The 26,883-nt window shown below is 37.2% G+C and overlaps 1 protein-coding gene across 1 annotated transcript in view; it reads right to left on the reverse strand.

Moving 5' to 3' along the window:
- Nucleotides 1-26,883, reverse strand: part of CARMIL1 (capping protein regulator and myosin 1 linker 1) — a 366,062-nt gene that overhangs the window by 203,706 nt on the left and 135,473 nt on the right. The window contains 1 exon segment of the mRNA XM_027852377.1: nucleotides 861-911. Coding sequence (XP_027708178.1) covers nucleotides 861-911 — 51 coding nt within the window.

Genomic DNA, 26,883 nt, shown 5'->3' on the forward strand with positions numbered 1-26,883 from the left:
ACAACTGGGTATGAGAGTGGAAGGAAAATGGATGAGATACTCTAAGCCAGACCAAGTATAGGAAGTTGTCCCCAAATCCATAAGGAAACAGATACATATAAGGGGCAATGGATAGCGCACTGGGCATGGGATCACAAAGACTCACCTTTGTGAGTTCAAATCTAGCCTCAGACACTTACTGGCTGTATGACCTTGAGCAACAGAAAGGTGAGCGACTTTTCCTGTGATCACATAGTTGGTAAGCATCAAAGGCATGATTTGAACTCATGGCTCTCCTGACTTTAAGGCCAGCAGATGCAATGAATCTTTGTGTCAAAATTCAAGAATATTTTATTTTAGGTTGACTCTAAGTGATACATGGTATAGAACTTGAGGAATGGAATTCTCAGGGGGGGAAAAGTTTAATTTCTTTAAGGAATGTAACTGATCTATGATATTTTATAGGAGGCTTGGACATTTTTAAGAAAACAAATCACTTTTATATCATTGATAGTCCTATAAGTTCCCCTTCCAGGCAAGAATTAGGCATGAGAAATCAAAGTCATGTGCTACTTAGGAGAGTACAGAGAGAAAAAAGGTCAGGATAAGAAAGTAAGCAGCAGAGGAATAAAACAGACACCAGCTGCCAAATCCTGAAACTTTGACTCAAAAATGCCTCTCTATTTTCACTGGGGCTTCTTCTGGGGAAAAAAAGTGAGCAAGGAGGGTGAAATAACTTGGAAAGACTAGTCTATTCCAATCATGTTTAGTGTTCTTTCTGAAGAAAAGGACAAAGAATCACTTAAGACATTTCTAGCACTAAATCAAAACTGATTGACTAACACCTGAGAGGTAAATATTAAGGAACAAATACTACTTACCTTGGTGGGAATTCGAGCTGTCACAAGAAAGGCCCGACATGATGTGAGCACCTATAAATTAGAAGAAGACAAGTATGAAGAACAGCAGAGAACACTTTTGTGACCATCACCAAAAGTCAAATGGTACTAAGGAATATCTGATTCAATGAAATCTGAATGTGCACCCACTGTGTACTTATCCGTTGTCCTTTGGGTGACCCATAATGTTTATTGCTCATGAAGTAAACTGATAATCATTAAATTAAGCATTGCCCGGCATTGACTAACAGCAAAAGTCACCCTTAACAACCTTATGATCAATCTGGCTTTTAGATGGAAACTCATTCCTTACTCTAAGCTCCAACATTTCTTTTCCTGGGTGCCCAAATTCCCAGATTTACTACTAGTTCCTTGAGCAGGCTAGCTACACTATACAGAACTGATGATAAAAGGACATGGCCACTATATGAATATGCCTGTGACATATTCAGCTGGACTACAGCCTATGGAGTCCATACAGAGAGACTATGGGAGAGGCAACAAGCAATATTAAGTGCCTACTATATCCAGGCACTATACTTTTACAAATATTATCTCATTTGATCCTTACAGCGACCCTGTGAGGGAAACTGAGGCAGAGAGAGGTTAAGTGATTTGCCCAGGATCACAGCGATAATGTCTGAGGTCACATTTGAACTCAGGTCTTCCTGATTCCAAATCCTGTTTTCTATCCATTGTGCCATTTAGCTGTCTCTCAGCATACATAAAAAGGTGACTAGGACAATGAGGAGCCTCAAGACCATGCCATACAATGGTCTGTTAAAGGACCAGGGGATGTTGTAAATGGGAAGATTTAGAGATACATTGACAGCTATCTTCCATTATTTGAAAGAAAAATGGTATCCAATTTGTTCTGCTAGTTGCCAGAGGACAAAAGCTAAAATAATGAGAAGTCATGAGGATAAAATTTACTCTGAAACCTTTCATGATTGAGTCCTTAGTCCTCCCCCTTTCCTTAAATTACCCTGTATTTAACTTATTGGGAGCATGTTCATTTCCTTGACCACCCTATCTCCAGCAATGTACATTACTGGAGGGCAGAATTTCATTTTGTTATTGTATTGCCAACACATAGCACACAGAGCTTAATATATGTCTGTGGAGAATGTCCAAACACTATATGTAATGAAATTTTACTGCACCATGGCAACTGAGGCAGAGTGAACTGACCAGGAGAATGGATCTATACAAGAACATTAAAAAGAATAACAACTTTCAAAAACTTGAGAATTCTAATTAGTGCAGTGATCAACTGCTCTTCCATAGGACTGATAATGAAGCACACTACAGATCTCTGTAGAATGAAACATAGATTTTAGGATACAATGAATATGGGGATTTGTTTTGCTTAACTATGCATCTTTATCATACAGGATTTTCCCCCCAATGGGAAGAAGTTGTAGGAAGGGAACAAGCATTTATTAAGCACTTTGTATGTGTCAGGCACTGTGCTAAGTGCTTTACAAATATTCTCACTTGTTCTCAGAGCAACCTGGATGGGAGGTTGAGTGAATTATTATGGATTACACAGTTATTAAGTGTCTGAGGATGGATTTCAACTCAGATCTTTTTCCATACTGGTTCAGGACACTATCCACTATACCACTTAACTACTGGGAGGGTAGGAAGGCAAATGGAAATGAGGATAGAGTCGGGGGGGGGGGGGTGCAGAATACGGATCATTTGGGTATCTTTTTTTTCTTTTTTCTGCAGAGTAGAGAACAGAGGAAGTCTAAAAAAGAAGCACAGACAAGCAGCACAGCTTTGAAGACTATAGGCTGGAGTTAATGTACTTAAAACAAAAGTACTCAGTATACAATATAGGTGTGAAGATTTATGTACAATCTCCTTTCTTCTCCTCTCCTGTATTTATGAAAATGTCCCATTTATTTGGTTAATTTCATTATTAATTTCAGAATACAATTAAATTTGAAACATCATTTGATTCAACTCAACTTTCAAAAACTTTCTAATGATTAGAGCTGACCAAAAGTAGAATGAGCCAGGTCAGGAGATGATGAGGTCCTCTCTCAGTGTAATTCTTCCTGGCAAGGGTAGATGACCCACCCACTGAGGATGCTGCAGAAGGAATCCCTACACTGACTGAATGAGATGGCCCCTGAGCTACTTTTCACCATTGATATGGAGGACAAATGAGAATCAAATATGCTTGAACCCATTTTAAGCCAAGAGAGGAACAGACTATTATCTCCTTAAAAACAAGGATTTTGTTTTTGTACTCGAGTGTTTAACACAGTGTCTGGCATATAGTAGGTACTTTAAAAAATGCTGACTGATTGATTGACAAGCAACAGCCTGATAAGACAGATGAAAAGAACACTGGACTGAGAATCAAGAAAGAAATTACAAAATGGCTCTACCTTGAACTCTTAGGCTTCACTTTATCAAGCATCATATGAGGCCTGAGAGAATTAAAGACCTAATCTGTCATTGGATCACTCCCACTAAAACATTCTACAGTGTTCTTCCACGAATATCTCACTGTCATTCCAATGTCATGACAGAGTAACCAGAAAGATCTGAAGAGCTCCAAAAAAGATGATGTTTAAAAAGTATGTGTGGGAGTCAAGGCATATGTAATATATAATATACAAATACACAAACTTAATAAGCTTGGATAATATTTTGTAACCATCATTTAATTTTCTGTGTCCTTGGAACCCACCTCGAACAGTCTAAAACATGTTAAACGGAAGTAATTTTTCCCTCAGAGAGCTATATACATTTTAGCTACAAGCAATACTTAGAAAATCCTATATAATTATTGCTGGAAATTACTAAAGACAAGGTGTAGATGATAAAGAAGCCGACACACTACCAAAAAGATTGACCACATCACTTTTCTTCTCAAAAATCTTCAGTAACTTGACAGTGAATGAAGTAATGAATGAATGAGCATTTGTCAAGCACTCACTGTGCCAAATACAAGGCTAGGCTCTGGGAATACGAACAGAGAAAGTTTGACAGTCCCTATTCTCAAGAAACCCTATTCTAACTGGAGGAGAGAGCAACACATAAAATAAAGTTCAGCTACAGGAAGGATGGAAAAGCTTGGAAGTTCTTAGGGGTACAGTAGAAGGGCAGACGGCAAGGCTCACGTGTCTTAGGTGATATCAACAGGGCAGATGACATTACTAGAGGTCTACAAAGAGCAATTAGATGGCAATAGACTGTTTCTCAATCTCATTCTCTATTCTCCCTACTCCACGTATTCACAAAAGTTCACCACCAGGCTCTGTCTGAAATGCACATCCACCATCCCTCTGATTGTTGAGATTTTATTCAAATCTAGATCATTTCCTTTACTAAGGCTTTCCTGATCCTTCCAGATGAAGGAAATCAATCCCCTCTTCACACAGCAATCTGTCTAAATCTCTTTTATGCCCTCATTACTTTATTCCAGGTTATCATGACAATTTTGTTCACATCTGGTATCCCCAGAAGACTAATGTTCTTGAAGATAGGGACTATACTGACTCCTATGTTCACACCCCCAGTACTGAGTATAGTACTTCAAATTCAAGTGATGTTTATTAAATAGTTGTTGAGTTGCTAGAGAAAGAGATCAACGGGCAAAGAGAAAAGGCCCAGTTCCACCCAAAACATTCTGTTTTCAAATTATGAACACATGGAGTTTGTTTATCATTTTAGAAGACTTACAATCATTTGTCTACCTGAAACTTAGCAAGGATTGTACCCTGCAAAATGCTTGACCTATAGATATTTGAAACACAGAAAAGACTCTCCTGTTTATAGATTTGCAAATTTCTGCTATCACATATTCAAGATATTCTTAAATGCCAGACCACAGCTCTCCTCAGCTGACACTTTTTGAGGATATGCACTAATATCTCTCTCCCTCTCCTCTTTCTCAATTTTTTTCTCCTTCCCTCCTCCCTTTTCTCAGTCTCTCTCTCTGTCTCTCCCTCTTCTCATGCCTTTCCTTCCTCTTTCTCTTATACTCCCCCCCACCCCAGTACAAAGCCTTAAACACTGTAGACACTTAACAAAGGTGCATTGTAATGTATTGTACTCAGGCCCTTGGAGTAACTGAACCAAACATTTGTGGAATTTTGTTTTTGTTTCGTATTGTGTAAAAGTAAAAAGGGTGGCTATGTGCCGTCTCATGCCACCTAACTATCATGATTCCAGGTACAAGGAGCCACCAAATTACAAATTCCCAAACTTAGAAACATCTATTCACTGTCATCTTGGAACTCATTGTTCCATTAGAATTGCTGCAGAAACTCTCCTTTGCCTTTCCTTCCAGCATTGCCCTCTACAAGTACACAGCTGCCTGAAAAAACAGCCTCCTTTCTCTTTCCCTCTTCCTGACATCACCTTGGGTGCCGCTCAAATCTAGTGGAGGGCCAATACCGCACAGAGACTGGGAAGGACACCACCATAAGACTGTGACACCACGGAAAACCCTAGATTTCGAGCACCCCTTGAGGAACTGGACCACTACCACCCACCAAAGATCCGGACCTTTCCCCACTCATCTTCAGGAAAATCATTCTAGCTTGCAACCCCACCCTGTATTCCTCCCCAGTTCTACGTCAATTATTATGCGTCCCTTAGAACATGGGGGGGGGGGGGATTAGAAAAAGCCAACTTCTATTGACTAGTGTCCCAAGTTGTTAGGTTTTCCCATAAAAACAATGGAGATACCAGTTGGATTTATGACTTACTTAATAGATGTTGAATCACTTAACCTCTCTCAGCTTAAGTTTCCTATATGCAAAATAAGGATAACAATACCTACTTCAGGGGGTTGTTGTAAGGATTGAATAAGACCTACATACATCAACTGCTTTTCAAATCTTAAGCCCCGTATTAATGATGTTATTAAAACAATACAAAGAACTCCCAGAAAAAGGAAACTCCTTCTACCATTGCAACTTCTAGCCATCCAGAGCTTCCTGGAACTGTTGTTGTTGTTAAGTCTTTTTCAATCAGGTCCAACTCTTTGTGACCCCATCTGGGGTTTTCTTGGCAGAGATACTGGAGTGGTTTGCCATTTCCTTCTCCAGCTCATTTTATAGATGAGGAAACTGAGGCAAACAGGGTTGAGCACTGAGAAGTAAATTAGCTTTCCCAGAGTCCCACAGTCAGTATTTGACATATGTATAACATGAACCCAGGCCTCTCTATGTCTGAGGTCAACTCTACACCCACTGTGTCATGATGCCTCAACATAAAAACAATATTGTTATAAATAACAGCAATGTTACACTGTGGTATGAATGCTAGAATTCAATGCCGTTTAGGATCAGGTTTTGGTAGACTTTCCAAGGAACACAACCTCTATTTCTGATATTGCGTTCTGAGTTCCTAACAATTAGTTCACTCTAAATTCCTTGTAACTTGCCCCTGCCCCAAAACATTTTAGTAGTGGACTATGCTGGAGGTGAGGTGGATCCACAGAGTCCATGAAAAGGTCCATTCCTTAAAAATCATCCCTCCTTCCCCAAACATTTATTAATTTGAAATTCATTTACATTCAAAAGATCTTTTTTTTTTAAATGTAGTAAGTGGGTAGACGGCCAATAACTGATCAAATCTGAAACTGGAAAACTTGAGAAGTAAGGTTCTTATCAGTATTGGGGGAAAGTCCATAATTCTGAAGTATAGGTATGGCCCTCATCCTTTATATTTTCCAACACAGATAGTAAGCAAAGAAATTAGACATTTAGTAAGGATTCACAAAAGGAATGTGTCCACTGTCAGACCATGTATTCTAACTCTGGGTTTGGGAAAACTGCATTAAGTGTGTGGCTATTTTGAGGATGAGCAAAACTAGATGAGGTATGAAATTTGGGGCAACCAAAGGGTGGTATATGGGTATTTTTGGCATCTTGGGGATACCTAAGAGAAGGCAGGAGGAAAAAAAGGTAGGACAATGCTCAAAGAGAAGTTTGGTCTACTTTGTAATTTTGCCTCCTATTAGCGCCTTGTTGAAGGTGCTAGTGTCTGAGTGATGGTAACCTGACCAGTCTACAGGGAATACAAACTTAAACTTTTCAAATTAGGAAGGGAGATCAAGTCCAAGCTAATGAAGTTTCTTCTGAATCAGTTCAATCCTTAGCTATTACTCTTAGTTTCTCTTACCTCTATTCTCTCATTATTAAATATTCCAGATTTTTCTACTCAAGGTTCTCCTGCATTATTAAACCCTTATCATTATTATCATTGTTATTTTATTTTTTCCTAATTACATGGAAAAAACCAGTTTTAACCTTCATTCTTTAAAATTTTGAGTTCTAAATTCTCCTTCCCTCCCCCTTTCCCATCCTTGAGAAAGCAAGCAATTTGATATAGATTATACATGTGGATTCACGTAAAACATATTTCCATATTAGCCATGTTGCAAAGGAAACACAGACCGAACTCTCATATTTCTAAGAAAAAAAGCCAGATGCTCATGCCATCTTTACAGATATGAAAATGTAACAGTGGAATCATGGATTTTAGTCAAAGCATCAATAAATTATGATAGCCTTGTTAGGTACATTCTCAGGACTCTGTCTCTATACACCTGCCTATGGATTTCATATTACCACTCGGTAACAAGCAACAGAAATCAGACAGAAAGCTCTCTCCTCTTGCCTTTATTTCCTTACTAACCAAAGCACTGGGGTCTCTTCTTAGTTTTTGCCTCTATTTAGAAACTGATCCCTAAATCACTCCAGATGTTTTCTGCTGCCATCTTTTTTTTGTCCTCTTTTCTCCCTCCCTGTCTCTTCTACTTCATCTCCCGAAATAAACTAATATAGTAAAAGATGGTTGGATTTATGATTGAAAAACAAAACAAAACCTTCACTTACCACCCATGTGACCAATTAATTCACTTCATCTCTCTACGCCCCAGCTTTCTCATCTCTAAAACGAGCATGTTGGTTTAAATAGTTTCTAAGGTCTCTTCCTAATCTAACTCATTGGATCTTTCATGGCCAGGTTCTCTCTGATCACAATCAAATAATATGAAAAACTGGTTGTATTAATGTGCTAATGGAAGAAGGCTATGGGAGTTCCTTTGAACCCTCCCTCTTTTTCCTAGGCTATATGTCTCCTTCTAGGATCTTATAATTATCTTTTGGCCTTTTAATTGTGTTAGCTTCTATACATTGTTGTCATTGTTTTTCCTTTGTTTTCAAAGAGGACCAAAATGACATCACTTGGTGATATCATTTGACTCCCGAATAAATTAATTTAAGTGAAGCAGAGATGCACAAAGTCATCAGCCTCACTCTCTCTTCTCCAGTCATCAAAGTCCAATGGCAAGACAAAAGTCAGGAGGACTGAAGATGGCCAAGGATTAAGTGGATGACCTTGGTGTCTTCAAGGTCTGACCAAGCTCTAAGTGCTCCACGGCACGTCCTGTTCAGAATTGCCAAATACACTTGGTGGCTATGTGAAAGCGGGCAATTCACTTAACCATTCTGAGGCTCAGTTTCCTCATCTGTAAAATAAGAATAACAGCATGAGGAAGAGCAAGAAGGCCAAAATCAAGTTCACCAAATCAAGGGAGTAAGGTATTATAAAAAGATGGGAAAGCTAAAAAGGTACCAGGTTATGAAGCTAAACAGATGATTTTATATTAGGTTTTGGAGATAATAAGGAGCCACTGGAGTTTATTGAATGGGGTGGGGGAAACGACAACATGGTCTGACCTTCTCTTTTTTGCTGCTGTTGAGTCTTTATGAAAATAAAAGTGTACAAGTCAATACCAGTGAAGTGTTTTGCAAACCATAAGTGTTATATGCACAACAACATGGCGGTGATGATTTGGTTTGGGAGGAAGATTTCTGGATTTCAAACCAGAGGCCCTGAGTTTGAGTCCTGAGATTTTTGATACTTACTATATATGTGCATAGGCAAATTGCTTAACTTTGGGCACTTTGGGCCCCAGTTCTTCATCTATAAATTGATAAAGTTGGGCTAGATGGCCCTTTAACATTCCTTCCAGGCCTAGATCATATAGCTCATAATTGTAGAAAACATAGATTCTATAATAACAGTTCATATGCATGTAACACTTAAGGTTTGCAAAATACTTTACATATTATTTCATTTGATCCTTATAAAACAGTGAGGTAGGTGTTATTATCTCCATTTCAAAGTTGAAAACACTATGATTCAGAGAGCTGATGTGACTTGTCCAGCATGTCACAAACAGTAAATATGTGACCAATGATTCACACCTAGGTCCTCCTGACTGCATGTCTAACACTCTATCCACTATGTCACAATCCGTACCATATAGCTCTTTCATATAAATGTAGCTTTTGAAAAAATGACTTGCCCAAAATGGTTCTTCACTCTTCAATGTTCCCAGATCCTAGGAACTCTGGGATTTTACAAATGAAGTGGATCTTCTTGATTGTGAGAAAGCTGGATGCTGGAGTGCTAAGGACATCATCAACTGAGAGGATGCAGATTAACATTAAGAAAACTAATTTTTTAAAAAAGATAACCAACTTCTTCCTATTCTATTTCATTTATGCTTTTCACAGAAACAGAACTCAGTAAAGAATGAGACTTTAAATTCTTCAATATAATAGTAACAACTAGCATTTATATAGTGCTTTGAGGTTTATGAAGTACTTTATGTGATCTCAATTGATCCTCAAATAAATCCTAAGAGGCAGATGATATTATTATACCCATTTTACAGATGAGGAAACTAAGACAGATGCTAAGAGACTTGCCCAGAATCATACAACTAGTGAGAGTGTGAGGCCAGATTTGAACTTAGAGTCTTACTGCTGTTGTTCAGTCATTTCAGGCCCACTCTTTACGACCCCATTGGGGATTTTCTTGGCAAAGATGCTAGAGTGTTTTATCATTTCCTTCTTCAGTTCGTTTTGCAACTGAGGAAACTGAGGCAAGCAGGGTCAAGTGACTTGCCCAGGGTCACATAGCTAATAAGTGTCTAAAGCTCCATTTGAACTTCGGTCTTCATCTTTCTGACTCCAGGCAGAAAGTATAGTATACAGGCACTCTGTATACTATCCACCAAACCACCTAGCTACCCCAGAGTCTTACAGGCTGAACTCAGATTTTTCCAGATTCCAAGTCTAGTCTTGAATCCACTATACCCCTTGCTGCCTTACCTGTAATACAGGTAGAACAACTTCTTAAAAAAGAAAGAAAAGAAAACCATAAGGCATGTTTCTAACATTATTATACAATAAGCACATCAGTAATTAAGTAATTAAGCGGTCTGCCATGTAAGCCTAGTTAATGAGACTCAACAACTAATCTCAACACATGTACTCCTCATATACCTGCAACACAATAGCAATGAACAATTAGTAGGCTGACCCTCCTTTTCTTTCCCAGGCTCCTTTGAGTGCACAATGCCTCTTGCAAACAAAATTTCCTCTTTTCTACCAATCTTCTCTGTTTCCTTATGGGAAAAAAAAAATGAGTGAGTGGGCAAGATGATTTGCATAGACACTTCTTATTCTCACATCTTATGATGGGAACTGCAAATGAATACATTTCCAGAGAGTGTTGACAGGGGACAGGAAAAAAAAAAAAACAAAAAAAAACAAAACAAAAAACAAAAATCCCACTAGTTTAAATTAAAATACAGTGTTTGTTATGTGAATAACATTTTGCCAATTTTTTGATGAACTGACCATTTGAAGAGACTGAATTCTTCCAATTCATTAGATTACAGAACTATAGGTCATCAAATATCTCCTTTCTACGGAGAAGGTCAGAATATTACGTTTTGGTCTTAACTGTGAATTTCCTTTTTAAAAGAGTAAAATGTTTAAAAAAAAAAGTAAAATGTTTTTAAGAAATAGTACATAATGTCCCCTGAATGTTGGAGACTAGTCACAATCATTTGTTTGGTTAGAGAAACAACAGAAAAGGAATTCAAGCCCAGTGTCTGGGGAAGTAATATTAAGCTTGACTGAATCTTAGCCAATGATACCTTTCACTGGCCAGCAACTATTCTGGGGGATCAGAAACAGCCCATTGATAGAAGTATTTATTGGAAGGTTAAATTCTCATAGGTTCTTGAGAGTGAAAGCTTCCTAAACTGAAAATGCCCTTGCCTAAAATACCCCTGCCCATACTGGGTAGAGGGACACACCAAATCAAAAGTGAAACCTCAAACTTTCAACTCCAAAGCAAAAAACTGAACTTTACCAGACTCTGCAGTCATTCTTCAGACTAGGCCAAGAAATGGTGCAACATCCGTGATGGGAATCCCAATGAATTAAAGTCTCTCAGTTTTCCTGTTTGGCTGTAGACTCTAGCATTTGGAATTGTCCCTGAGATTTTGCAATACTCACTTAAAGAACGGCATTGCCTATTTCAGGGAGAGATCTTAGATATGAAAACTTTTGACTAGACTGGTTCAAAATGTCTTTTTTGCATTTACATTCTCCTCAAGGCCCAGGGTATTAAGCTGTCTCCATCATAAATAGCAGCTGGGAATAGGATTTAGGGAGTTTATGTTCACAGATTTAGATCTTTTTTCTTTGAAAAAAAAATCTATAGATAAGGAAAAGCCCACCAAGATTCTGAGAGACTTTTTAGGCAGAGACTTAGGGAGAGATTGTCTGTTCAGTATATTTTATCCTGGAGAGTATGTTACTTAGCCTTAAAGTAAGTAACACAGAAAATGGATATTTGTAGACAAAGGACCTTAATTGGAAAAAAAAAGTATAACTAACTTTCTTCTGATCTCTCTCTCTTGGTTAAGAGTTCTGTTACCCACAACTATGTTAGCATGCAAAACACATTTTCAACCTCTGTAATGAATTGCTTTTCTTTAATTGAAATGCATAGGACAAACTGGTTGCTGTTGAGCTTTCTTAGTCCCATAGCAACTTCAACCATAAAAATTCACTTACAAACAGTTATAAAAGTCCTTTCCATGGCTAAGATTCACAGTATGTGAGAGGAAATTTACTTGTGAAGATTTTACCCCAATATGCAGTGTCCCTTTTACGAAATCCAGCTCTAACTCCTATGAGTCTAAAAAAAACCAAACAAACAGAAGGCAATGATGGAGCCCTTACCCCTAATACTTTTATCCAAAAGGGAAGACTTTAAGATTCACTTAAAATTCTAATTTTACTACCTACACAGTCAATTTCATCATTCACGTTCACTGATTCCTACTAAAGATTTTATATATGACTCATCTGTAGGTGAAGACCCACTCATATTTCCTCAAGAAGATTAAGAATACTCACAGGGATCTATAATCTTGTGAACATGGGGAACACAGAGTAAGAACTGTCTTCTACAAAGCCTTCTATGACTTAGTAACTGAGTCCTGGAAGTGGCCACAAAAGGTTATATGACTTCCCAGTGTCACATAGCTCAAGCACATTAGTGAGCTCCTTGTGAACAGGATTTTTTTTTTTTTTGCCTTTCTTTTGTCCCCAGCACTTAGCACAGTGTCTGACACACAGCAGATGCTTAATAAATGCTTGCTGATTTAGCTGGACAAACATTTTTAAAGAGCCTACTATGTGTCGGGCCCTATGCTAGATACCAGGGATGAAAAGAGATAAGATGTTAGTACCCATACTCAAGAATCTTACAATTACATGAACACAGATAACCATGATCTAAGAAAGCAAGTGCTGAAGATTTAGAACATGTCAAGCAAAGAAAACATGACAGAGTTTTGGAAGACAGGGAATTACATCCCCATCAGGGAAGGCATGAGAAGCTATTGAGTGGATCTGCTTCCAGGTGTGAAGGATGCAATGTACATTTAAATGTGAAGGTGACAGGATGGACAGTGAAAGAGGACAGGATGAGATAGATAACAACTAATTATTCTGTTTAGTTACAGCAGTTCTCCAAGTGTGATCCAAGGGTCCACTTGATCAATACTGTTTTCAATAATCTTAATCTTAATACTAAGATGTTATGTGTCTTTTAAAATAACACTGCCTTGAGAAGACATTCCCAGCCCACCCCTCTGTGAATGAGGGAGGTCCCCAGGTATTATACATTAACCATGTTTTCAGACTTTTTTTAATTTAAAAAAAAAATTGTATTTTTAATTTATGGAATGAAGCATTTTCATAACATAGTACAATAAAAAAAGACAACTATACATGAAACTGCAAATCTACTATGCACGTCTTGCTATTCCTTTCAAATATACAACAAAATTATCATGCAATTTTTTTTCTTTTTTTTCTTCCTCGCCACCCATGGCTACCATTGGACACAAATAGGGATATATATATATATATATATATATATATATATATATATATATATATATATATATATATATAGAGATATATATATATATATATATATACACACACACATATGTATTACTAAATATGTATGTATGCAAAATTATTCCATACACACTTCTATTTATCAGTTTTTTTTTTTCTGGATAGCATTTTTCTTCATATGTCCTTTATAATTAATTTGGGTATTTATAATAGACAAAATAACTTACTCAATTAGGAGAATGTGGGGGAGAAAATAGGGAAGAGAATTTCAGACTTTTCAATGTATCAATTAGTTGTGCTAATATATTTCTCCCTTTAAAATAGTATTTGTTATATGGGATGGCTCTGGCTCTCTGGGAAGGGGGAAAGGAAGGATATCGGGAATACCTATGATGATGTTACAAAGAGAAAACATTGCTAAAAAAAATTTTTTTAAAATAACCCTCCCTTTTCTAACTATTATCTCTGTGTGAAGCTGGATTTTCTTCATATAGTTCAACCAAAATAACATATCATAAATGAATGTAGAAGCAAACAAGAATCCAACTGTCTTCTATTAAGTCAAACCATTAAAGGGATTGCAACAATATTTAAAACAATTTCACTCTACTCACTAATATGCTTTTTGGGAGGGGGATTTTTTTTTCACAAGTTCTTAAGTTTTTTCATAAATTTTTCAGAAGTTTTTCTTTCATAAAAATATGTATGTTAACAGATAAGAGGTTTATTATTGTTTTTAAATGAAGAAATATTTTAAATGTTATCAGTTTCCATTTTGAATACAGCTATAAATATTGACATTTAAAAATTAAACATTGACAATTAAAAATAAAAAATTTAAAACAGTTTTTAAAACATTAAACAAAAATTGAAAACTCTGAGCTTCTCATAATTTTTGAGAGAGCAAAGAGGTCCTGAGACCAAAAAAATTTAGAACATAGGTGGCCAGTCAGACTTTGTATCAAAAACATTTAGGCTTAAATTCTTAAAATCTGGCCAACAGATCACTAATGTTCAGATTCCTTAAGAATCTGGCCAATATGGCGGATGTTCTAATAAACTGTGTCTTTGGCTGGGAAAAAAAAAATTAAACTCAACAATTGCCTTTATCTGCTTAAGTGATTCCCAGTGCAAAAAAGTCCTAGAACCACTCTAGGTCCTTTCTCTTTTTCCTTCTGGGAGCTAAACGTTCCCCTTACTTGCAGTTCTAAATCAAGTGGCTGGCACGATCTACTCTCTCTTTCCAGCTCCTCTTTGTATGCTCTCTATTCCCATTAGAGTTACTTGAAGAACTTTCCAAACATAAGCTTCTTGAGGGGAAGGCCACTTGCTTGCTTATATTTGTATTCCCAGAGCTTAGCACCGTGCCTGGCACAGCGCTTAAAAGTATTTTCTCTCTCTATAATGTTTTAACTATTGTAATAACCAGCTCAATATGCATCACCAATTTAGGCTCAGCCCTCCACATGTGCTCTGAGAAGAAAGAGAGGGATATAGAAGGTACTATCATCAACTTGTACAGAATATTAAGTTAAATATTAAGTGACCTCTATAACATTAGCCAGAAAGTTATGAGAGAACACATCTCAAGGTTCTCTATCTCAAAAGGTTCTATTTATCTGTGCTTCCATAATTAGCTGCATCTTATCAAAGAGGAAGGAGGATATCAACAGATACTACAATAAATACTACAAAGAGGTTAGTATAGAATTTGTTAAAGGAATTTGGGTAAAAGTCTTCCCTCAAATTCTCTTTGGAATTACATCACAATATTGCTTCTTAAGTGACTAACTGGATAAGCACAGTGTGATAGACAGAAAGCCAGGCTGTAAGTCAAAAACACCTAATTTCAAGTTCACCTTCAACCCATAGTGGCTGTGAAACACTCTGAGCAAGTCACTTACTGTCTAGGTAACTCTAAGACTTAGAGATTAAACACAGATATAAATGGGTAGAAAGATTTTCTTCATAGAGAGTTTGATCAATAGTCTAAGGAGATGAATAGATAGTTCTCAAGGGACAAAACCCAGGCTAGTTATAGCCATATGAAAATGTTCCAAATCACTACTAATTAGAGAAATGCAAATGAAAGTAATTATTCTGAGATTGCATCTCACATCCTTCAGAGTGGCAAAAATGCCCAAAAAGAGAGAAACAGAGAGAGACAGAGAAATTTTAAGTGTTGGAAGGATTGTGGGAAAATAGGCACACTGATGCAGTGTTGTTAGACATCCAGAGATGTATAGCTATTCTGTAAAGAAATTTGGAATTAGACAAAAAGTTATCAATGTGTGCCCTTTCACCCAACTATATCATTGCCACCCTATACTCAAAAGAGATCAAAGAAAGAGGAAAAAAATTTTTAAGTATTTATATATATATTAACTTTTTGTGGTGGCAAAAAAATGGAAACTGAGTATGTCCATCAACATACAAATGTCTTAAAAAGTTGTAGTATATGAATGTGATGGAGTAGTATTACACTGAAAGAAAGGGAAAGGCTCCTGTGAAATAATACATAATGAAGTAAAATCAGAAGAATAAGTTTTACTATAACATCAAAATTATAACAATGAACAATTTGGGGAATTTTTATACACTGAAATGAATAGAATCAAGGGAACAACTTAATACAATAACAACAACTCTGTTAAAAACAATTTTGAAAACTGTAAGAACTATGATCAATGAAATGACCATGCATGATTCCAAAGAACTGATGATGAAACATAGCATACATTACAGAGATATGAGAGATTTAGCTAAAGAATGAAACATATGTATTTCTGTAAACAGCCACTGGGGGAATTTGTTTTATTTGACTATGCATATTTGTTACAGGATTTTTTTTTCTCTTTTTCCCAAATAAGGTGAGAATGGAATGGGACAGAGAGATAATGGATTTCTATTTATTAAAAAGAGAGAGTGAGGTAGTGGGGTGATAAAGAATATGAAAAGATGTATGGGAGGGGTGGAGACACAGATATGAAAAGTACGATGCACTTTCAGATAAGATTCCTGGTGTATTACTTTAACTTAACCATTTTACTTTGTCATAAGAGACTTCTCACAGAGTAGGAGTAATCTGTAAATGTGAGAAAGGAAGAAGGAGAGGGACAGGCAGAAAGAAAGGGGGTGGGGAGGCAGGCAGGCAAGGAGGGAGGGGAAGAGAGAGAGGAAGAAAGAGAGAGAGAGAGAGAGAAAGAGAGAGAAAGAGAGAGAGAGTTAGAGTTCCCTATACCAATTATATCACAAGTACAGCACTTCTCCCACCTCCAAAAACAGTTGTACTATAGATGAGTTAATATGGAGAGATCTACACATATGCAGTAAACCAGGGTCAGAAAACTGGTTCTATTCAAACTTTGCTCCTAATTAGTTGTGTAACCAAAGGGAAGTCACAACATTTGGGAGCCTCAAAAAGTAAGAAATAAACAAATGAAATCATGAACCAGTCACACTATATCCTTTTTGGCACAGAAGTAACTGCAGGTCTATTTTAAGTCCATTGCCCTATCTTTTGCTTTACCCTTCAAACTCTCTTTTCCTTCTAACTTACAGAAAGATGGCTGTAAGAGTTGGTTTATTTATTTATTTATTTTTACTTCATTAAGATTCCAGCAGAAACTGAACCAGAAAATAGAATTCATTTGCAATTTGGTTTGCTATTCAGCAGTACAGCGATATGGAGAACTTTGTACTTAAACATTAGTGTAGATTTCTTTCTTTTTACTTGATTATTTCTACCATTATGCAGAAATGGAATGTTTATACACAGCTTGTCAGACACAATTATTATATTGTTTCAGCTTGAAGATATTTATTTCCCTATTACGTCTAGGTGTGTGACACTACCAAAACATGTAACAAAGAGTCACAAAATATGTTAACTTTTTTCAACAGATTACTATGTGACTACTTCTCCACAAAATATTTTTTCTTTTTCATTATTAATTCTTTTTTTTAAAAAGCAATCACTAGGGGGCAGTTGGGTGGCTCAGTGGATAGAGAACCAGCCCTGGAGTCGTGAGGACATGAGTTCAAATCTGGCCTCAGACACTTGACACTTACTAGCTGTGTGACTCTGGGCAAGTCACTTAACCCCAATTGCCTCACCAAAAAAGAATAAGTAAAAATAATGAAAGAAAGTAAAAACCAATCACTGTGAATTTTGAATATAAAATTGATTATCTTTTGTTTTTCCATCCTCCTCTAAGTTTTTATTCTCAAATCTCTAACTACTGAGTTAGGCTTGGGAATCTAAAGACTTGGATGTGAACTTGAGCTCTACTTCTTTCTATCTGTGTGGTCTTCAGTCAGTCATTTTACCTCAATTTCTTCATTTGTAAAATAAGGGGGTTGAAAGAGATGATCTTTAAGATCCATCCCATTTCTAAATCTATCATCGTCCTATCATTCTAGTGTTGCCTTTCCAGGTAAAGGTTCATGTTATACAGAATTGTGAAATCTGCCATGTTGATTTTAGTCACAATGGTATCTTTTCAATGACAAGCTTTTCTTTTTTTCTTTTAGTTTTGTTTTTTTAAGGTAAAAGTGAATGTACATCATTCCTAAATACAGTGCTTTAGTAACCAATGGGTGTGAAATAACAGCTACTTTAGTTGTTAGATCTAGTATAGATAAAGAAGCACCAAACTGTTTGGCTCAGTTGAGATGACCTTTGGAACAACTGTATAGCTCAGCTAGCTGACGTCCCATACTTTAGCCCATATCCTTAACCATATTTTTCCAGTAATGGGGTCAGATGCCCCACTCTGTTCACTGTGTTTTAAATAAGCCAAAAGTTAATAAGGGCCACAGTTAGTATTAAAGACAGGAGAGAGTCACGTAATCCATTTGTGCTGTTTCTAGAAAAGAATCACTGAATGTCAGAAATCATTTACTTCTAACCCCATGTTTTACAAATGAGGAATCTGAAACCCAGAGAGGTCAACCAACTGGTTCAAAATGAGAGCACAGTTGATACAAGAACATTGCTCTCCAGAATCTCAGACTAGTGCTCAAGAGCTCAATACTACAGCAGCAGGTCTGCTCTCTGTCCATTTGATTTGAATTACTCCAGCATATAGGATGTTCCTTTATGGCCTTATCAACTCCTTTCTCTCTACTTTTTATGTCATTCCTCCTCTTTTTTTTTCTCACCACATTAACATAAGAATCACATTAAATTAAAAATTAAATTAAATTAAAAAAAAAAACATCTGATTCTTCTCTTATGTTTCTTTTAATACCAACAGAACTCAGGTTATATTAAAATATCCTCCCACTGTCTAAAGGTGTGGTTTGAATGTGGGATATGTGTTTTAATTTGGATTTAACAGTTACAGAAATATTCAAATTACCAGAGGAAAAGAGAGACAATTTACATGATTTCAAAGGTAAGAAATAAGAAAGCAGAGCAGAGAGCAGAGGGTGACAACTTGGGGGTTCAGAAGAAAAGAAGAATGTACTTTTGGAGTAGGGATTGTGATAAGGGGTACTCATATTTGATGATGATGATGATGGCTGGAATTTATGTAGTGCTTTAAGGCTTACAAAGTACTTTGCACTTCAATGAAAAAACATTTATTAAGCACCTACTAAGTGACAGGCCCAGTGCTAAGCCCCCAGGGACATAAAAAAGAAACAGAATATAATCCCTGCCCTCAAGAAGCTTACAATCTAATAGAGACAACAGCCAAATAAATATATACAAAGCAAACCATTTACAGAATAAATAAGAAAAAATTATTATTAAATTATTAAAAATAAGAAAAAAGAGAGAAAGCACTCTAATTAATAGGGGTTAGGGAAGGCTTCCTATAGAAGTTGAGATTTTAATTAGGACATAAAGGAAGCCAGGGACATCAGTAGTCAGTGCAGAGGAGAGAGAGCATTTCAGGCATGGGAGACAACCAGAGAAAATGCCTGGAGTCAAAATATGGAGTATCTTGTTTGTAGGACAGCCAGAAGGCCAGTGTCCCTGGATCAAACAGTAGATGCATTGTTGGTAGAGTTGTGAAATGATCCAACCATGTTGGAGAGCAATTTGAAACTATGCCCAAAGGATTTGACCCTGCAATATCACTTCCAGATCTACATCCCAAAGAGATCATAAAAATGTAAAAAGGACACAAATGTACAAAAAATATTTATAACAGCTCATTTTGTGATGGCAAAGAATTGGAAATTGAAAGGATGCCCATCAATTGGGGAATGACTGAACAAGTTGTGGTATATGAATATAATAGAATATTATTGTGCTATAAGAAATGATGAGCAGACAGACTTCAAAAAAACTTGGAGGGGCAGCTAGGTGGCACAGTGGATAAGCTCTGGCCTGGGAATCAGGAGGATCTGAGTTCAAATCCTGCCTCAGACACATGACACTAGCTGTGTGACCCTGGGCAAGTCACTTAACCCCGACTGCCTTAAAAAAAATCCAAAAAAAAAAAAAAAAAGGATAGATTGGAGTGGGGAGAGACTTGAGGCAGGCAGATCCACCAGCAGGCTATTGCAATAATCAAGGCACGAAGTGATAAGGGCCTTCACTACAGTGGTGGCAGTGTCAGAGGAGAGAAGGGAGTCTATATACAAGAGATATTGCAAAGTTAAAATTTGACCAGCCCTAGCACCTGCTTTGATATTGGGGGGGGGGGCCACTTGAGATAAGGAAGGAGATTGAGAGATTGTGAGGAATCCAAGATGACTCTTAGGTTATGGCCCTGAGTGGCTGGAAGAATGGTGTTGTACTCCTCTACTGTAATAGGGAAGGTAGATGTGTGAAGGGTTTTAGGGGGAAGATAATGACATGTTCAGTTTAAGATGTGTCCTGTACTGTGTGACCCTGGGCAAGTCACTTAACCCCATTGCCTAACCAAAACAAACAAAGATGTGTCCTGGACATCCAGTTCAAGATGTCTGAAAGGCAAGGAGAAATGAGATCAGAGGTCAGCGGAGAGATTGGGACAGGAAAGACAGATTTGAGAATCATTAGTATAAAGACGATAATTAAATCTATGGGAGCTGATGAGATGATCAATTGAAGTGACTTGAATTGACTAGATCAATTGAAGCGAATTGAAATGACTAGAGGGAGAAGAGAAGGGAGCTGTCTTCTCTCTTTAAATCCCACAGAGAATCAAACCAAGGACTTGACCCTTGAGGTTATATACTAAATCTAAATAAGTGTTTCTTCATAAGACGTCTTCTTAGTAGTCATTTCAGAAATCCCAACAAGGGGGAAAAATTTTAAAGACTGTTTTTACCAATTTTTTCTCTTACTTGTGGGAAGTTAAGAAAACTTCAGGGTCAAGAGAAGGTAAGCTATGTTTGCCAGACATAGTGCAACATTCTTACTGGGTTCCAGGCAACCTACTAGTTCCCTCCTTAAAAAACAGCATAGAGTAACAATGCTTTGATTGATCTGGTTACAAAAACATCTTCAAATCCCACCCACCCAAGAAAGTACCTAAAGAATTTCTAACTCACGTCACACACCTCAAATATTCTAATCAATTCTCAAACTGGCCACAAATGCCAAGAAATACAACTGACAGTTAAAGAGAAGGAAATTGATGGGTATAGTATGTGCTAATGTTTCCTTCTTTCTCCTACTGTACATAAAGGATATCTTTTCATTACAAGTTGGGTTTCAACTGTTTTTTCTCTGGCTCCTGTGATAATGTAATTTCTCCATGTTATTCCTTATAAAAAAATGCACTATAATTATAGTTTTTTACTATACTGCAATGTTATGCACTATATGCATTATAATATATGCACTATATGGACTATTCAGTTTTTTACTATACTGTGATGTTTCATATATTGAAATTCTGACATAGGCCACTAATCCCTTTAAGCTTCACAGTTGGTCAATTTTGTGACTAAAGAGGGATCAGGGCAATGATGAGAGAATTCAGTTCAATTCAAACAAGCACATATCCGTTGTTTACTAGGTGCCAAGCCCTGTGTTGGGCACTAGGGGTACAAAAAAAAATGAAACGATACCTAATAGTTTTCCTTTACACTTCAGGGTTAATGGCAAAATAATTTAATAATCTGTCTCCTTCCAGTTTTATGAAGCTGTATCTATATCTAGGGGAACCATCTGGTGAGTATCCAGAAATTACATGTTTACTAATATTTAGCAGGTACCACACCCAGACAAAAGACAGTTTTCTTTTTTGTTTTAGTTTTTTGGAGGGGGGGGAGTGAATTAGGAGTTTTCTCTTTCTTTTTAATTGAATGTTCTTTTCTCCCAGCTTTGGGGAAATTAAGCTGGGTGTGCAGTGGGGGAACTTTGCTCAGGAATAAAAACAGCATATTCTTCCTATTAAATTAATCAGAACTGGGCACTTTGCCCAAGGGCTCAAATTCAGTGATAATCTGTCAAACTCTTGTGTTCAATGCATGCAGAGCCAAGTCTTTTCATGCGCAGTAAGAGGAAGTAATCTGTGGTTGGGCTTTACAGCCAGCACTGACCCTGACCAGCGAAGCAAAAAACAGCAACAAATAACACTCCCCACCTATTCACCCCTCAACCCTCCCTGCTCTCTGGGGACCAAACACCTACACCTCAAGAATGGTAATTGCCTTTTCTGGACATCTCAGTTCACCAAGCTCCCTATGGTCCTAGTCTGCCTTAACCTAGTGTCAGTCCCACTCCATTACTCAAACAGCTGCACAGACCACCCCCAATTTAAAGAAACATGCAACCACCACCAACAGCTAAGCACAGGGCTCACATTATTCTCTAGACCTCCACCAAAGATTGCAGCCCTTTCTTCTTCTCCTTCCCTCTCCACTTCTCTCTTTTCCCCACCCAAACACCAACCAGCACCACACATAGATGTGGCTGGCTAGAAACATTTGGGAGAGAATTAAATCAGTGTTTTTCATCCTCTATCCATTCCATCTTGCTTTAAGCAATATCAAATTTGCCAAGGGATCCTTAGTTCTTCCCCATTTCATTGGTTGACTTTAAGCACAGTCAGCCCTGCCTAGGGAGGCAGTTGGCCCTGAGCTGTGCTTTGCAGCAGTGAGGTCACCCTTGTTGAAGCAGAAACAGGGGGAGGGTTAACACAGGACAAGCAGCTTTGGAGGAATAGGGCTGGATGACTCTCTTGAGATGAGCCTCAAAATGGTTCTACTCACTACCTTCTGGGCCTTGGATGTTTTGCTCACACTACAATACGGTTATTATGAAGAGTATTGGATTTTCTACAGCCTTCTCTTCGAAGAATGTCATTTTTAATTTCTTTTGTTCTGATGCTTTCAAAATAGTACACAGCTACAAGTTAAGGATGATACAATTCATTTTGCAAATGGAGAAACAAAGGCCTCCATAATATTCAAACAACTGGCTCAGGTTCTCACAAGATATGAGGTGGAATTAACAAGGTGAAAGCCTCAGTTCTTCAATTCAATAGTGCCAGCATTGATTAAGTGCTTGGCATGCACTGTATTAGGCTCTGGGAGAGATGTAAAGCTCTACAGGATGTGGGCACAAATAATTGGTACAAAACAGCATTTCATTGATCCTCTGTATGTGTCTGCTATCATTATTATTACTATTACTACAACAAAGAAAGGGTTATGTGATGACCTGGCCCAGGAAGTTGATCTAATCATGCTCAGGATGAACCCAAACTTACTTTAAATCAACACATTCAACTGGAGTGGTTACTATGTGTAAGTATCTCATCCATCTCTTTCATTTTCATTTTCATTCATGAGGTTTTCAGAGGGCTTTCCTATTAGGTGGCCAAAGAAGGAGTAAAATTGTTTGCAAATACAGGAAACACTTACTAAAAAGCTATTTGGGGCAAAGTACTGCACTAGGCACTTAGATACAAAGTATAGGTTAAGACTCAGTCTAAAAAAGAAATAAGACACAAACACAAACTGTAATACAATACAAAAAGAAAGGTGCCAAATTTTTCTATCATCAATGCACATCTGACTGTTCTGCAACCTAAAAAAGCCTGAGGCTTTGAAAGGGTGAGTGACTTAACCAGGGTCACAAAGTCAGTATGAAAATTGTTACTATTCAGTCCTGTCCTATTCTTTGTGACCCCAAGAACCAAACTGTCCATGGAGTTTTTGGCAAAGATACTGGAGTGGTTTGCCATTTCTTTCACCAATGGATTAAGTCAGAGGTTAAGTGACTTGCCCAGGGTCACATACTAGTACTAGTGTGAAGCTGAATTTCAACTCAGGTCTTCCTAATTCCAGGCCCAGAGCTCTATCCACTGAGCCATCTAATTGCCCCCAGTATGAAAGAGGGGGATTTAAACCCAGGTCTTCCAGACTCTTCTACTGATTACACCATGCTACCTTCTCAAACAAATACACTGGAGAATTACAAACCAAAATGCTTCTGAGGGAGGAAAGATCAGGTCCAAATTGGGTAAAGGGAGAAGTTGAAATTAAGGAAAAATTTTCTGGAGACACTTGAGCCAAACTAATCTTCCTACTATTCCTCACATACAATATGTCTACCCTCTCCATGTCTTTGGGGTATCCCCCATGCCTGGAAGATAAAGTATTCTTATTTCCAATTCCTACAATCTCATTTCTTTCTGGACTCTGGTTAAGCACCACCTTCCATACGATGTCTCTTTTGATCCCCTCAAGTCCTAGTGTCCGCCCTCCCCAAATTTCTTTGCATTTATTTTGAATATATTCTGTATTGACTTATTTATGTGCTCTTCCCCTCTCCCCCACAACCACCACCACCAGTAAGGTATAAACTCCTTGAGTGCAGGGATTATTTAATTTTTTCTTTGTATCCCCAATGACTGGCATATAGCAAGTGCCTAATAATTTCTTGTTGATTAGATGATTAAATGAGAGAAAGGGATCAAAGAGAGGAAAAGGGAATGAGACAAGTGTTCATTGGCTGGCTATCTTTTATTTCTGCTATAAAGAGTACAGGTCAGTCTATAACAAGATTAAGGGATAAACAACCAGTAGCATTGGCATCCATTGGCATCCTTGCAATATCAAGAGAATGAAAATTGTTGTGAGATTGCCAGACTCAGGCCCTTCCCCTGGTAATTTAGGGAAATGAAACAAGGCAGTCATAGATCACAGAGGAAGGAAAGCTCCCCTGACTCCGAGTTGCCCATAGTGGTCTGCCAGCCAAATATTGAAGAGAAGCTAGAGTTTTTCATGGCTTTTCTTCTCAAGCAATCACAAAGTGATGTCAATGGCCTGAGCTTTTAGTTTCTCAAAAGAATTAAGTCTTGAGGATGGTTTTGTTCAAAAGAAGGGAGGAATGAGAGAAATCAATAGGAGAAAGATAATAGATTACATGTATGTTGAGGAAAACAACTAAGCTTACGCATCAGGAGACTCTATTCCTCCAACCACAAAGGCCCTCCTTCAGTATGTTGGGTGTTCATCTTATGAAACACTCCATATCCTGGGCGAGTGTTGCACAGGATGGAATGGGTAGCAGCTTTCATCACTGGATGGAATATTCATATTGATGTGGTCATCGATCTACTTATTTTGTTTAGATTTCGCCTTTGCCCCATCCGTGTAATTAGTACCATACTTGTCTGTATACATGTTGTAGACTATAATAATATTGAATGCAAAGACTGTTGGCTTTCATGCTATTCCCTTAATATCTTGCTTATAATAGGCACATCTTGTTCGTTGAACTGAACTAGGAGAGCATGTTATATATCCCAGAATACAAAGGAAGAAGAATTATCCAGGAAAGGGATACATACATTAAATAGTGTCAAATCCTGCACAAAGGTCAAGGAAGACTGAAAAGAGACCATTTGTTTCAGTGGTTATTATATCATCAATACTCTGGCAGAGAACAATTTAAATATAATGGCTAAAGTAGAAGAAAAAATGGATATGACATTGAGGGGAAATAAAGTGGGTAGTGAAGAAGTGGATATATCAGGTGTGTATAATGTTTTCCAACAGTTTAGCAATGAAGAGGGGGGTGAGGGATTGTAAGGTAGTCAGATGAAGTTGGAAAGGCCAAGGGACAAACTTTTGAGGATTGGGGGAGATTTGAGAATTTTTTTATCTGTAAAATGGGAATAAAATACTTGGGACTGACTATTTGCCTCGCAGAACTATTGCAGAGGAAAAGTGCTTTGTAAATACTAAAGCACCAAATAAATGTAAATTTTAATCTTACAGATAAAATTTTATATCTATATTTTCAAACCAGCACTGTGCAATAATGCTTATTTACTGGATACCTGTAATGTTTTTACACCATTAAATATCCTCCATGGACTTACAGAGAATGGTTAGTTTTCTTCATGTACCTATTTTTTCGTATCCTATATTCTTCATTTCCCCTTCCTCTCTAACCATGCTATAAATAGTAATGGGAAAGACAATAAGCATTCTACAGTTTTCACAAGGTGATGATGATAAAGTTATTCGTTTTTCTCTGCCTAAGTTTTCTCACCCACAAAATGAAGATGTGTATGTACCATTTAATTTCCTGACAGTAAGGTGTATTATCCCACAGTACCAACTAACACACAATAAAATCAAGATTGTGCATAACTGGGGCAGCTTGGTGGTATAGTGGATAGAGCACCAACCTTGGAGTCAGGAGGTCCTGAATTCAAATCCAGCCTCAGACACTTGGCGCTTACTAGTTGTGTGACCCTGGGCAAGTCACTTAACCTCAACTGCCTCACCAAAAAAAAAAAAAAAGATTGTGCATAACTGAGCCTTATCTATATAAAGAACTATTTGGGAATCACAAAAATGATTTTAAACCACAGAAATGAATAAGAACTTTTTTGGTTAGGATTCTGAAAGCAGAGTAAGCCTCCATTTAATATTTATTTCATAAAAAAATTTTAGAACCTTTCACTTTAACATAGACTAAAAGTTACTTTTTAGTAAAGTACAACTTTAGTGTATATAGTATTTATTAGTATAGTATGGTAGTAACAAAAATTCAATACATCAATTTTTTGGGGCACCTACCATGTTTTCAATACTATGCTCAACGATTTCAGGAGGAGAGAGTATGTGTAAAAGAAAACTCTATTACGAGGGTTCCTCTAATTGGGCAACATGACATAAGTCATTGAATAATTTTATAAGACTGAAAAATGAAGTATGATTAAGTGGTGTAATAAATAGTAATAGGTAATGAGTGCTTTAAGAATTCAGAGAAGGTAAAAATCACTGTTGTTCACAGTTTCTGGAACATAGTAAGTGCTAAATATATACTTGTTGATGGACTGTGTAATAATTTATAAAGGTTTCATGGAAAAGATGGAATTTTACTTGGGAGTAGGCAAATGGAATAAACAACCTGGATCTGTCCAACATAACTCTGAAGGATGTCAAATGAAAAATACAGCTCTTCTCTAAAAGGAAAAAAATTACCTCCTCATATGCTTTACTTATTGCCTTTCTGGCTGCATACAGAATTTCTTTTGTAATTCCCAATGGCTTAACTAAATGTAATATAAGAAAGCTATCAGGATCTCTGTCCCTTTTTTGTTTTGTTTAAAAGGGAATACAAGAATTAACTGTTCCTTCTATCTCCCTACCCACCCTGATCTCCAGAGAAACAAAATCTCACTAGACAGCACTGAATTCTAATGAATTTACATTCTGTGCCTTGAAGCTTAATTACACAATAAGAATGAAAATTCTGAAATATGAAACCTAACACAAATTCCTCAAATTTAACTTCCCAGCTTCCTCTATTTCTT

Source organism: Vombatus ursinus, unplaced genomic scaffold (assembly GCF_900497805.2).
Source record: "Vombatus ursinus unplaced genomic scaffold, bare-nosed wombat genome assembly UNPS02009573.1, whole genome shotgun sequence".
NCBI classification, from domain to species: Eukaryota; Metazoa; Chordata; class Mammalia; order Diprotodontia; family Vombatidae; genus Vombatus; species Vombatus ursinus.